The sequence below is a fragment of the Panthera tigris genome, chromosome D4, assembly GCF_018350195.1.
Source record: "Panthera tigris isolate Pti1 chromosome D4, P.tigris_Pti1_mat1.1, whole genome shotgun sequence".
NCBI classification, from domain to species: Eukaryota; Metazoa; Chordata; class Mammalia; order Carnivora; family Felidae; genus Panthera; species Panthera tigris.
The window spans coordinates 10,587,970-10,603,191 of NC_056672.1; the positions used below are offsets into that span (position 1 = coordinate 10,587,970).

The window sequence follows — 15,222 nt, forward strand, 5'->3', positions numbered from 1 at the left end:
CTGGGCTGCTAAGTAAGTCATAAGGTACCCCTCCCCCCGTCCTGGACAACAGCTCTTGGAATGTTCTTTCTTTGTACAGAAGGTGCAGCTTTCTTTGCGGGTTTCCAAACACAACTGTGGGCCTCCCGGTAAAAAAGGGGCTGCTCGGGGGCAGCGGTGTCCTAAATAGAACAGCAAGACTACCACCACCCAAGATAATGACAGATAAGTGTCATTTCCTTGAAAATTAAAAACAAACCAACCAACCACATTTGGAGGATTGGTATTAAGCATGTAGCACTCAAAGCAGTGTTGGATAAAGATATAATCAATATGATGCCAAAGACTTAAGATATCTTTCGTATCTTTTTGTCTTTATTTTTGTGATATTTACATCACATACTTCCTGTCTTTATTTTTCCACAACAATTGCTTTGGTGTTAGAAGGCTTAACAGCGTTTCAACAATACTTCTTTTCCTAGCTAAGAAAAGCGGCCCCGGACCTACTCAAATAAATGACGTCTCACTGGAAACACGGGGACTCACTTCTCAGGTTAACGAAAAACCCATTATCACGTAGACTTCTTGCGAATTCTTGGAAACATTCACTTGGGAGATAAAATTAGGATGGCCAATTGTATTTCTGCAAAGTTCACAGTGACTCTATACTTTTCTGCAGCGGGGATGGCGAAGTCATGGTACAACTGACTTTCCTTCACCAATTCGTGCCCCGAGCAGACATCATTATGCAAAGTTAGCATCTTTTTTTTTTTTTTTAATCTGGTCCTGTCATAATCTTAGCTCTCATACTAGACATCAACCATAATTCAACTGGAGTTGACCCATCAACAAACAAATAAACAACAGTTCTATAAAGAACTGCTTACGAATGTCCAGTAAACATATTCCTGGTGAATAGATCAGATGTACGTTGTCCTCACCTGGATAATGTTTTCCTGCATATCCAGGATGATTAAATTTGCTTCTGTAGCCAGATTGCCACTGATCAAGGCTTCTTGATCTAACTCTGCCTTTGTTCTAAGGAAGAAAAAAAAAAGGAGGTCAAATTAAAACGCATATCAAACCTAGCCATATTCCAGTGATGGCAATCTATGCACCAAGGCGTAAAGAAATGTTCTGAGGAGTCCATCTGGGTGAAAGCAAAGGAGCTGGCTACAGGTAAAAAGGAGTGAGGGTGCTGTCTGAGATTAGGGCCTGCTTAAAAAGATTTTCTAGGTAAAGTCCCCACGTCATCCACAGCCCCACTATTACGAATAACGATGACAATTACAGAAATAACCAAATGGGTAGAAAAGCAATTATTGGTTGCTACTAGCAACTGGGCTAGCCAATCCGATTGCTCGGGACATTCTTGTATTTCATGCATGAGAGCCATCTCTAGATGTGAGTCAAGGGAAGCCTCCACCACAAGCCAGAGGGAGTGAGGCCAGGTGTGATGTGACCTTGGCAAACAACTTGAATGCTGGATTAGAAAAGAGTGGTGCTTCTGCACTGGGGCCGGGAAGAGTTAGTCTCTTGACTTCCCAAAGACCACCTTGGGGTGGCTCAGTCAAGTGCGGGCCTTTTGTTTCTCCCCAGTGGGCAGCAAGGTTGCATTCCTGTGGATGAAACTGGTTATTACCCACTAGGGAATGGGAAATCGCCTGGTGCTGCTTCTCCACAAGGGTTCATTTTGAGGAACCAGAACGTTTTAGGCACTAGTTTATGAATTCTCCTAAAATCCAGGTGAAGCTGGAAAGGGATATTCTGTATCATCTACATGTAGTGGCCAGGAAAGGGAAGTGCGAAGAATTAATTTTCCCATGATGCTCCTGAGGCCAAAATGTTGCCACGGGAGTTGGGGCACGATGATGTGAGCTCCCAAGTCTTGGACCACGTTCACCAGCTGTTCCTGAGTCCTCCTCACCCAGCAATGGGAGCAGTACCATTCCTTCCATACCCCCGAGGGCTCAGAATCAAGATCTCCCCCGGGGTTTAAATGTTTTCAAGCTTAGGCTAGGCTCTCTGGTCTCAAACAACGAATTGTTTCTCATTGTACAAGTGATAATGTTTGCATAAGAAAAGTGAAATATAAAAGTTATTTTTAAAAAAACATATTGGTAGGTTTAGATTTTGAGCAATGCTCTTCAACAGAGACATAATGAGGGACACAAATGTCATTTTCTATTTTGTAGTAGTCACACTAAAAAAAAAAGTAAAAAGAAATAGGTGGAATTAACTGAAAATATTGTATTTAATCCAATACAGAAAAAAAAATTGTCCGCATGTGATCACTATAAAAATTACTAGTGAGGTCTTTCACATTCTTTCATGGGCACTAAATCTCCCAAATCTGGCCTGTATTGTTCACTTATAGCATTAATGTGGCTACTGTATTGGACAATGCAGACCTAGGTCTGGTTTTCCTTTTTGTTTTCAATTGTGCTAAAATACACATAACGTAAAATTTACCATCTTAACCATTTAAAAAAAAAATTTTTTTTCATGTTTATTCATTTGTGAGAGACAGAGCACAAGCAGGGGAGGGGCAGAGACAGAGGGAGACAGAGTCCGAAGCAGGCTCCAGGCTCCGAGCTGTCAGCACAGAGCCCGACATGGGGCTGGAACTCATGAACCGTGAGATCATGACCTGAGCCGAAGTTGGAAGCTTAACCGACTCAGCCACCCAGATGCCCCGACCATCTTAACCATCTGTAGTGTGCAGTTCATTGGTACTAAGTACGTTTATATTTTCATGCAACTACCACCACCACTAGTGTAGTTTTTAGAAAGCCTACGAGCCAGGCCTTTAAAATACTAGTTCTCAAATTTGACTGCACAGCAGCATCGCCTAGAGAGTTCTACCAAATACTGATTTCTGGGTAATACTGCTGGGAAGTCCTGAATTAACTGGCCTGGGGTCCATCTGGGAGCTAGGAGCTTTAAAAGCTCCCCTAGTGAATCTAATGTTGAAAATTACTGCTCTAAAAGAAAGAGAGCCCAAATAACTGAAAAATGATCTGAAAGAAAAAGGTGAAAGGCCACTGTTATAATTACAGCAACTTTTCCAAATAGGTAAGGGGAGCAGTTACAATTTTACCATGGTTTCTCTTGAAAAAACAAACCCAAAAAACACATCGCCCCTGATGTTCTGAGGAGGTGAACCTGCAGCTCAACAACGGGCGGCTCACCACGTAGCTCCGGGCTGGGAGCTGACCCAGAGAGTATGGAGAGGCTCCACACAGAAAGGCTCAGTGTGGTGTGGTTTCTGCAAGCAACAGGGGAAGGTTTCCCAAAACATCAATCTATGCAGCCCAGGAAAAGCACGTCTTCTTAGGCTCTTTTCCTAATCTCAGAGGGTAGCTGGCCTAAGCACCTAGGCCGTTCCATAGCACATAACTACATGCACGTTTCTTTCATGGGGATTCTTTTGGGAGGCAAGGGGCTCATTGCCTGAACTAGAATTTGTGGATTCTCAGAACCAAGTATCTTACAAATTAGTTCAGGGAACTTAGAGCAACAATAAAATAGCCACAGCAAATGGATATTACTAATGAGAGCAACAATTAGGCTTTGCTTGTAACATATGTAATAAATAAGGGTTTATCTCCATAATGTTTTAAAATAAATTTGACTCTCAAAAGTCCCGCATGTGGACCCAGAGTGAATCATTCTCGTGGTGATAACAAAGACAGTAACTCCTATTTACTTGGAAAACAACACGGTTATTCAAGTCTGCCCCACCCCCGGGGTGGGTGCTTCATACCCGTGGAGATTTGCTACTTCCACCCTGTCAAGTGGGTGGGGCGGTGTCTTCAAACATACAAAGTCTGGCTCAGCGGAGCCCGAGATGCACCGGGCTATATGCCGCAAAGAGGAACAGCAGACGTGAGCATTCTATTCAACATATTTGGTTTTACGTCCTTATATATCCAAATTTCTACACATATATATCTCATACACTGCAATCCAAGCAGAATTTTTCCATCCATTTTTTATGTTTTTTCTGATAATACATTATTTATGTATATGTACATATATGTGCATATATGTATATACATGTGTGTATATATATGTGTGTATATAATATATATTTATATCACATATAATTTATGTATTATGTTTATAACATTTATGTTTTTATAATTCTATTGATATTTATATAATACACCTATATAATTATATTGATATTTATATATTAATAAATACATAATATATACTTAATTGTACATATAAATATATGATTAAATATATTAATATATAATCAATAAATATTAATATGTATAATCAACATATATTTATAATTATGCAATTATATGGCTATATAATACATAGTCATAATTATATTAATATTTATATGATACATTTACATAATTATATTAATATACATATATCTTACACGTGGCCATCCTAGGAAATACAGGACAGTATGAGGAAGGAAACATCCATTACCTCAATACCCAAAGAGAATCACCCAAGGAAAACCACTGTGAATATTTTGGTAAATTTCCTTCTAGTCTTAAAATGTGTTCATCCTAAGGGTGCCTGAATGGCTCAGTTGGTTAAGCAGTGGACTGTTGATTTTGGCTGGGGTCATGATCTGGCGGTTTCTGAGATTGAGCCCCGTGTCAGGCTCTGAGCTGATGGTGGTGCAGAGCCTGCTCTTGATTCTCTCTCTTCCTCTCTCTCTGCCCCTCCCCTGCTCATGCTCACTCTCGCTCAAAATAAATAAACTTAAAAAAAATCTATTTAGGGGCACCTGGGTGGCTCAGTCAGTTGAGCGTCCGACTTCGGCTCAGGTCATGATCTCATGGTCTGTGAGTTCAAGTCCCGCGTCAGGATCTGTGCTGACAGCTCAGAGCCTGGAGCCTGCTTTCGATTCTGTGTCTCCCTCTCTCTCTGCCCCTCCCCTGCTCATGCTCTGTCTCTCTCTCTGTCAAAAATAAATAAACATTAAAAAAAATTAAAAAAAAAATCTATTTACTCTAGGTATTTAGAGACTTAAGATTCTACTCTAAAATCAAGTGTCTGTCCTGTTCTTGTTTACTTAACATTATATCATAAGCGTTTCCCATATCATGAAGTTTTAATACCAACTTAACACTGCCTTACATCGTTCCCTATTCTTGAGCATTTAGGATGTTTCCACTTAAAAAAAAAATTGAGTAATACAAAAAAATCTCTGACTACACATTTTGTACACGTTTCCGGAACAGCAAAACGAATTTGAATTATGTGGTCTCGGAGGCCCTCTCTTTTCCCCATCAGCAGCTTTCATCAAGCTATCTGAGATTGCTAAATATTGGTTTTCTTTAAATGCCTATCAATGTGATAAGGTTTTAAGAGCTGTAAATCATAAGTCCTTATATCTTTGATTATCCTGGGTCCCTGGAAGAACTGAATCTACACAGATAATGATGTTTCATTTTCTTACCCTTGGAAGGATGTAGTTGTTTCAGTAATACAAGTAGCCTGGGAAAAAGAGTTTGGGGCTTTAGGTAAAAGTAGCACAAAGTTGCCGAGAGACTCACTTATCTTGCTTCTCATTAGCTTGCCGCCAATGTGTCTGCTCCTTCCTCCATCTCAAATTTTCATTTAGGCCTGGAAATCGGTCATTCCCTAGGAGTTCAGAAATGCACGAGAGGAATTTGATTAGCATGAAACCCTCGAAGATAACCAGAAGTTCCGTGACAAGCCCAACAGAGAGGACTGAGTACCGTGTCTCTGGTTAATGAGAGCCTGTGCCGGATGCCGGGGGCAGGCCTCTGCCCACGTCCCGGCTGCCTGCTCTCGGATGGACAGCCTACAGCTGTAGACAGTTTGCCTTTGTGGAGGGTTGGTGAGCCCATTTGTCATGAACAGAGGTTCCAGGGGAACTGGGATTCTCGGTGAATTACTGAAGCGTGTGGGTGTTAAATAAGGGCACCCAACCACCATTGGAAGAGCTGAGCTCCCTACAAGTTCTCAGACACTGTGTCCCTTCGCCTAGATTGAGCCGTCACTCTGCGTAACTTTGAGCACAGTGATGAAGACTGAGCATACCTGAGCACTTCACTCTATTCTACAGTGATGAGCAGCCTTTTTGAGATCACTCCACAGGCAGGGTCCCTGGAGGACTGGAACACTCTGACACCCTCAGGGGGAAGTCAGCTGCAATCTAATAACACCCTGAATGATTCGGGGAGATGTTTTTAGAACCAGAATTATCCAGTGTCTTGACCACGCTCTACAGAGACTTGTCAAAGGCCCCGATGGAGAGGCTTCAACCTTGAGAGAGACAACATGCCATCTATCCTATGATTCGTATTCTTGGATGTGGCCTTTCCCAATGACAAGTGTTAAACAGAAGACACATTTGGGGACACGTCCAGGGTTCCTGTGACCTCAGGACAGGAGCTTTTCCTTGGAAGCACACAGCTAACATTCTATACACCTTCTAGGCACAGAATCCTAGAATCTGCTTGTCTTTATTATCCTAACAGCTTAAGAAAGTGCTAGTGTGTTTACTTGAGCTGTGAAGACAGTCTTCTTCACAAAGGGTGTAGAACTCGCTGACAGAAAGCAAGGAGCGGCAAGGCCAACATACCTGGAGTCCGGCAGCGTTTCATCATCTCCCCCCTGGCCCCTTCCCCGCGGAGCAAAGCCTCTTCCAGCCTGGCCTTGACATCCCTTGACTTCTGCAGGACTTGGGTGCTGACTTTGTCAGAACTCTGTTTGCCCTGGACAGGACAGAGGCAGAAGGACGTTTAGTGTGGTGAGATCTTTGTCCACAGGGAGAACCGTCAAAACACAACACTCCACGGCGAACAGCGGCCAGTTTGGACGCATCATATGGAGATGCCGCTTGGGGGATCCTATGAATCCTGTGAATGAGAATGGGGTTCTCTCTGCAGAAGGCAGAAGTCCTTCCCCGGAGAAACGACCAGATGTAGAATGCAAAGAGGTCACGGATCTTAATACAGAAGAAAGAAAAACTCATGATGCCTCCATTCCCCAAGCAACAGGGGAGCAGTAGTAACAAGGTAGACCTGAACTTGGGAGCTAAGAGGCTGGTGTCAGGCTGGGCCACCGCACGCTCACCTTGTACTCGAAACACGAGACACAGATGAAAAGGAGATCTAAAATCCTGTTCAGTTGCATGGACGGCAGGTCGGCGATCCACTTCCGGATGAGGGTCTGGTCGGCGTTTTTCATGATCCACAGGAAGCAGATCATGAGGTTCCGGGTCGTGTCGGCATTCAGCATGTTGTATTGTTTGTAGGGCTGCAAGGAGGCAGATGGCGGGATGGACAAGGGAAGGAGTAGAGCAGTGGCAACCCCGAAAGCTTAGGGGATGCTGGTCTCTTAGAACACAGTCTTTGCAATTGTTCCCCGGCTGGGGAGCCGTTCCCAGGAACTGGTCCTTTCCTGGGCTAGGAAGCCGTGTTCCCTGAGCGTACTCACCAAAGGGTCTCACATGGGGCCATGTCTGAGCCAGACTTCTGGCCATGTACTGGGGGGGCCCTGCGGCTCAGGAGCAGTGTGGTCTGGTGGTCTGCCCTGCCTTGACCAGCACTCCCCCCCTCCCCCCCGCAACTGCCGCCGCCCCGTCTAAATGATACAAAGGGGCTTCTATCCTGCTAAGATTCCACGTATTTCTGCTTCAAGCTCGACACGGGAGCGCTGAACTCAGAGCAGAGAAAAAGACTAGCTAGGCTCCAGAAATATCCCAACTGTTCAAGTGTTAGCTTCTTTGTCAGGGTCCAAAGTACAATATCAAGGTCACGAAGGGTTCAGCAAATGAATCAAATCCCTAATTTCATGGGGTCCTCTGTGCTGGGACTTCAATCATAATCCATGATTTGCTGGGGGTCGGAGGGCGGGGGACGGGGGAGCTCAGGCTATTTGCTTGAATACCTCTGCCCCAAGTGTTCTTTTTAGAGTGCTGAGCATACTTACTTTAACTCATCAAATCAAGACAAAGAACAATATGTGGCCGCAGTCTTGGTTCATGCGGTGTAGCTAATAATCCAGAGGAATGTGACATCGCGTGCTGCGTGTATGTGAGGGAAATGTTGGCTTGGGGATGAATGATAGGGCTTATGAAATTAGCTCCGTTTTTCTGAGTAGGTGACAAGAAGAGATGAAAACCTTAGTGACGACTTCCCAGGGAAGATCCTCTAATGGTGGACTTTGGGCGTTTGGGCATTTGCCCCTGGAGGCAAATAACAATGTAAAAGGCAACACCACCTCCGGCAGCGAGCTTTGTGCTAAGATGCACATTGGAAAGGTGGAGGAGGTCATACAACACGGTATTTCTCAAACCGCAAGACGATGGGTGACGTCAACTCTCAAATGTCCTTTCTCTTTCTTCTATCCCTGCCCTCCAGCCCTCCCGGGGGTGTCCAGGGGGTCCAGCTTGCTAAGTGCTGGAGGGAAGCGAGGAAAACCATCCAGCAAAGCAGCCTCAGGTCTATGTAGATGCCGCCTTCCCAGGAGGCAACTGAGCGGTGTTCTCCGTGGATGTATACCCCACGCTGAAATGCAAAGTTCAGTTAAGCTGGACAAGGCGGCACTGTCACTATCTGCTGAAGGAAGAGTCGGAGCTCATCAAGGGACAGAGACAGATCCCACTTCAAGTAAATCAGACACGGTATTCCCGGAGAAGCCCCTTTTAAGCCCAGAGTCTGTGCAAAAGGACAGAACTATACGACTCCGGGTTTAGGCTCCCTGGGGGCCCCAGAAAAGTTGAAGTCTTTTGCATGAGAAGCCCCCACCCCAAGCACCTGGCCCCCTTTGATCATTTTTTTGGAGGCAGAAATAGTGTGAAGAATAAACACAGAATAAACACAGCTCCAGCCTCCCACCCGAGGGAGCTGTGGTTTGATCCTCTTTGCACTGATCTCAGATATCCCAAGTTCACCTCTTTCCCGGTGTTCTAAACCTTGAACTCAGGCACCACTGAGACTGCCCGAATTTGAACCATCTGCGACTGTGCTGCCTCATCGGCCCCATTTCCCTTCCCAACAGCTAGCTTTACGCGGAGGCCTTTCGGGACGGAGCAGAGGCAGACCTCTCACAGCCTGTTCTATTCTGGGTTCCAGCAGGCAAATATAAGAACACGCCCACCAGAAGATGGGAAAACACACAAAAAAATAAACCAGAGAAATGTGCATCAACATACCAGGGAAGAAAGCATTGTTCCACTTGTCTTCAGATTAAAATTATTTCCAGCTATGGCCAGCGCCACATTCTGGTTAATTGCACTGGCTCCTTCTTGTTCTTCGTCTGAGCCATTGGCACGATTTTTTCCACTACGGGCATCTGCAGCTGTGGTGAAAACATCATCGCTCTTACCATACGATCTAAGAATTATGCCTCCTGGTACTTTATGCAAGGAGTTGAAAATTTATGCCCGCACATTTATAATTGCCAAAGCTTGGGAGCAAGCAAGAGATCCTTCGGTAGATGAATGGGTAAATAAACTGGGGTACATCTGAAGGAATATTATTCAGCGCTAAAAAGAAATGAGCTATCAAGTCATGAAAAGAGTTGGAGGATCCTTAAATCCATTCTCCTACGTGAAAGAAGTCGATCTGAAAAGGCTACATGTTATATGATTCCAACTATATGACACTCTGGAAAAGGCAAAACGATAGAGACGGAAGAAAGTTCAGTGGTTGCAAGGGACTGGGGAAGCGGGATGGAACAGACTGGGCAGAGCACGGAGGGATTTTAGGGTAGAGAAACTACGCTGAATGACATCACAATGATGGATACATATCATTGTTATGTTTGTCCAGATCCATAGAATTTATAACCCCAAGAATGAACCCTAATGTAAACCACGGACTTTGGGTAATTATGAGGAGTCTCTGTAGGCTCATCCGTTGTAACCAATTTACCCCTCTAGTAGGGGATGTTCATAATGGGGGAGGATGTGCTTGTGGGGGCAGGGGGCGTATGGGAAGTCTCTGTAATTTCTGTTCAGTTTTGCTGGGAACCTAAAATTGTTATTTTAAAAGTCTTAAACAAACAAACTTTGGTGATGTCAAACCAAAAACACTATTTCCCTGTGTCCCCAACCCACTACCCACCAAGAGACTGATACTTATTCGTCACTGAAGTCAGTACAGTAATTTAAAGCCTGATGGTTAGCATTATTTATCTGCTACCATCTCCAGGAAAAAGCAGGCAGGCTACTAAAAGAGACGAAATGCCCAGCTCAAGATTCGGCTAGAAATTGATTTTTCAAATTGTAAAAAGAAAGCTCTCATTAACACTTTCCTGTGATACAACATTTAAAAATTTTTTTGAAGTTTTTATTTAAATTCCAGTTAGTGTAAAATTAGTCTCGGGTATGTAATAGAATATTTTTTACTCTATTCAAATATTTTAAATAATGACCAAATAGAAAGGAACCTATAATCACAGAACTCATCGGTTCCTTATAAAATAAAAGGCGAATACCACCAATTCAGCAACAATGGATTGAATTCCAAATGCCTGAAATGAATCTTAATTTATCATCCGTATATAATGTCGACATGCTTATATTTATACGTAGGTCTAGATGTCTGCAACCAAAAGGTTGGTTTTTAAGAACACCACCAAATCACACACAAAGTTTTTGCTTAAGCAGTTCTTTGAAAAGTGTGTTAAAATACTCGCAACTGATTGATTCACTAAAAGGTCATATTTTGCTGGACTTGTCAACATCCTAAGTATTTGGACCTTCAATTTTTCAGAAAAATTAGCCTGCAAACAGTATTTCCTTCTGCTAAAATTCTGAAAACAGAACTCACATATTTTTAGAACTCAATTAAAAAAATCATGCCCTATCTGTGCTGAAAGGCAGCTGAGTTTTTAGACAAATGGTGAAATGAATAGCATGTGGCAATTATGTAAGATCTGATCCTATCAGGATTAATTTGAGGATGGTCTTACTTCCCTCACATACGCGATGGGTCAGGTTAGGAAAGATGGAGAGAAGGATACAAACACCTGCCACATAAAATGCTTCTATGGAAGGGCTCTCATTTCATCTTCATCACACCCCTAAGATACAGAATTGTCACCACACTGTCACAGTTGAGGGAAAGGGGAGGGAAGGCCTTGAAAGGTGGAGGAACTTTTCAGAGGTCACATATCGCAATAAATGGGCTGGAACTTGAATTCACCTGTTTCTTTTTTAAATTGTTTTATGTTTATTTAGTTTTGAGAGAGAGAGAGAGAGAGAGATAGCACAAGCAGGGGAGGGGCCCAGAGATACACACAGAATCCCAAGCAGGATCCAGGCTCTGAGCTGTCAGCACAGAGCCCGATGCGGGGCTGGAACTCCCAAACCGTGAGATCATGACCTGAGCCAAAGCAGCACTCTTAACCAACTGAGCCACCCAGGTGCCCCACAGCTGTTTCTTTCTTAAAAATTATATTCTTCTTAGTGTATCTAAGGATTCCACATGTAACAGGTGCACTATATTACCTCTAGTAATGGAATACTTTCACTGTTTTCCCATTTGTCAGCTACATCATTACTGTAAAGGCCAAAGCACACATCCAGAAACCATTGAGATTTGAAAGGCTCAGGGGCGCCTGGGTGGCTCGGTCGGTTAAGCGTCTGACTTCGGCTCAGGTCATGATCTCACGGTCTGTGAGTTCGAGCCCCGCGTCGGGCTCTGTGCTGACAGCTCACAGCCTGGAGCCTGCTTCGGATTCTGTGTCTCCCTCTTCTCTCTCTGCCCCTTCCCTGCTTGCGTTCTGTCTCTGTCTCTCAAAAATAAATAAACCTTAAAAAAAAAAAAAAAAAAGAAAAAGAAAAGGTCTGGAGGGCACCGGTGTGGAAAATTGCTCACACAGGCATATTGGCACTAAAGCTCGTAAGAGAAACTTCGTTCCGCTGGGGCATGAGCAGGGGCCCTCCTCAATCCAAAGAAGGAAACAGAGGCATCCTCACCTGTAAAGTCATAGAGTTGCGGCAAAGCATCCAAAATGATGCCAACCAGAGGCAGGTAAAGGGCAGCAATTTTGACCTTCACCTCTGGTTTGATGCAGCGCGGGTCCAGGTCGTGAGAGCTCAGGAGGCTGTGGACGGCGCTGACCGCTTTCCTTTGCACTTTGCTGATCCTAATGGCACAACACAGAAGGCCAGAGGTCATGGTGAAGGGAGATGGACCAAAACGCTCTCAAACAGGACACTGCTTTGAATATTTGTGTATAAGTTTCCGGGTGGACATAAGTTTACTTCTCTTGGATATGAATTTACTTCACACCTCAGAGTCGAATTACTGGATTTTACGGTAACTCTATGTGTAACCTTTAGAAGAACAACCAAACTGTTTTCGAGGGTGGCTACGCCATTTTACACCCCTACCGATAGTGTCCGAAGGTTCCATTTTCTCTCTGCCAACACGTGTTATTATTTATCTTTTTTATTACGGCCATCCTAGTGGGTATGAAGGTGCTATGGACTGAATGTTTGTGTCCTCCCAGAATTCCTATGTTGAAACCTAATCCCCAGAGTGATGGTCCTAGGAGGCGGGGCCTTTGGGAGATTACGTCATGAGGATGGAGCCCTCATGCGTGAGACTAGTGCCCTCAGAAAAGAGACCCCAGAGAGCTCCCTGGCCCCTTCTACCATGCGAGAATATAGCAAGAAAATGGCCATCTATGAACTAGGAAGTGGGTCCTCATCAGACTCTGAATCTGCCAGCGTCTTGATGTTGGACTTCCTAGCCTCCGGAACTACGAGAAATGAATTCCTGTTGTTTATAAGCCACCTAGGCTACAGTATTTTTGTTACAGTTGACCCAAGCAACTAAGAGAGAAGGGGTCATAATCTGGCTTTGATGTGCATTTCCCTGATGGCCAACGGTGTTGAGTATCTTTCCATGTGTTTGTTGGTCATACCTTCTTTGGAGAAATGTCTATTCTGATCCTTGCCCTTTGAAATATTGAGTTATTTGTCCTTCTGTTATGGAGTTGTAAGATTTGAAAATTACGTAACAGGTACAAATCCCTTATTAGATCTACATTTTGCAAATATTTTCCTCCCATTCTGTGCATTGCCTTTTCATCTCCTTGACGATGTCCTTTATGTCGCCCAGGTTCTCACTTTAGTGAAGTCTAGCTTAGCTATTTTTTTTTTTTCTTCTGTCGTGCCCACTTCTGGTGGCAGATCTACTTCTGGTGCCTGATCCTATTTCGTGGAGATTATCCATGTGACTTCATCTAAGAGTTTTGCGGCGTCAGCACTCACATTTAGGTCTGATCATTTTGAGTTAACCTCTGCACAGGGTATGACGTGGAGGGCCCGACGTCATTCTTTTGCACGTGGATACCCACCGGTCCCAGTGCCGCCCGTTGGAAACATAACTCTTTCCCCCATTGAATTATTTGGGCACCCTTGTCAAAAACCAATCGACTATCAATGTGAAGATGTATTCCTGAACTCTTAATTCAATTGCACTGATCTATATGTCTATCTTTGTGTCAGAACCACACAGTCTTTACTTCTATTGTTTTGTGGTAGGTTTTGAAATCAGGAAATGTGAGTCCTTCAATTGTGTTCTTTTTCAAGATTGTTTGGGCTACACCGGGTCCCTTGAATTTCATATGATTTTTTAGGGTCGGCTTGTCAGTATCTGCAAAGAAGCCAGCTGGAATTCTGAGTGGGGTTACACTGAACTTGTAGATCAGTTCGGGGAGTAACGTCATCTTAACAACACTGAATCTTCTAATCCATGAATATGTCATGCCTCTCTGCTTTGTTTAGATCTTTTTATTTCTTTCTAAAGTGTCTTAGAGTTTTTGGCATACAGGTCTTGTACTTCTTTTGGTAAAAAATTTAGTCCTGAGATTTTATTATTTTTTGATGCCATTTTTAATGGAGTTGTTTTCTTAATTTCATTCCACATTGTTCATCACAAGTATATGGAAATATAATTGATTTTTGTATATTGATCTTGTACCTTGCAACCTTGCTGAACACATTTATTATGTTTAATAGGTTTTTAATGGCTTCCATAGGATTTTCTTTTTTTTTTTTTTAAGTTTATTATTATTTTGACAGAGAAGGGGAGAGAGAGAGAGGGAGGGATGGAGAGAGAGGGAGAGAGGGAACCCCAAGCAAGCTCCATGCTGTTAGTGCAAGCTGGGCAAGGGCAGAGAGAGAATCCCAAGCAGGGTCCATGCTCCACGTGGGGCCTGACGCGGGGCTCAACACTGGGCTCAATCTCACGTACCACGAGATCATGACCTGACCCGAAATCAAGAGTTGGACACTTAACCAACTGAGTCACCCAAGCGCCTCGTAGGATTTTCTATAAACAAATCATGGTATCTGCGGACAAAGATAGTTTTACTTCTTCCTTCCCAATATGGGCGCCTTTATTTCACTGTCTTGCCTAATTGCCCTGGGTAGGGCTTTCGAAACAAACAATGAGTAAAACAGAAGTGGCGAGAGTGGTCATTCCTATCTTGTTCCTGGTCTTACAGGGAAAGCAATCAGCCTTTCACTAATAAGTATGATGCTAGCTGTGGGTTTTTCATAGATGCCCTTTACCGGGGCTGAGGACATTCTGTTATATTCCTATATGATTTGTTGATTTTTTTTTTCAGAAAAAGGTATTGGATTTTATCAAATGCTTTCTCTTCATCTATTGAGATGATTGACTGGGTTTTGACCTTTATTCCATGCATACAGTATATTATATCAATTGATTTTCAGATGTTAAACCAATCTTGTGTTCCCAAGGTAAATCATACTTAGCTACCGTGTATAATCCTTTTTATACATTGTTGAATTCAGGTTTTCAGTGTTTTGTTGAGGATAATCATATCTACAGTCATATCTGTCTTTTGTTTGCTTTTGGTATCAGGGTAATGCTGGCCTCATAGAATGAGTTGGAAAGTGTTCTTTCTCCTGAAGAGCATGTGAAGGACCTAGCACAGAGATGCTAGATAATTTCCACATGCTTGAGGAACATTGTGGATTGAATGATGTGTAGATATTTGTGGGCACCCCCAGGTAAAGGGGGTTCTAGGCAGACCCCTTAGAAACTGGAGCCATGGCCCCTTTCAGAAGCCCAGATACTGAGATGTATCTGGGGCCCTTACCCTTGAGATGGGCAGGTTGTTGGTGAGTCTGTTAACTGTCTTGGCAGCAAAAGGCAGTACTAATCAAGAGGAAGTATTGTTAGACCATGAGATTTTTCTGAGGCTTCAGCCCACGTGGCAAAGTCACTAATAAGTATGTGACAGTAT

At 43.5% G+C, this 15,222-nt stretch overlaps 1 protein-coding gene across 4 annotated transcripts in view; it reads right to left on the bottom strand.

Moving 5' to 3' along the window:
* Window positions 1-15,222, bottom strand: part of DOCK8 (dedicator of cytokinesis 8) — a 226,632-nt gene that overhangs the window by 34,883 nt on the left and 176,527 nt on the right. For all 4 annotated transcript variants that reach the window (XM_042964329.1, XM_042964328.1, XM_007077463.3 and 1 more), the window contains 6 exons: window positions 11,915-12,084; window positions 9,143-9,288; window positions 7,060-7,242; window positions 6,566-6,698; window positions 5,511-5,598; window positions 921-1,017 (listed from right to left, as the gene is read on the bottom strand). In XM_042964329.1, the coding sequence (XP_042820263.1) occupies window positions 921-1,017; window positions 5,511-5,598; window positions 6,566-6,698; window positions 7,060-7,242; window positions 9,143-9,288; window positions 11,915-12,084 (817 nt within the window). The remainder of the gene's footprint in view (window positions 1-920; window positions 1,018-5,510; window positions 5,599-6,565; window positions 6,699-7,059; window positions 7,243-9,142; window positions 9,289-11,914; window positions 12,085-15,222) is intronic.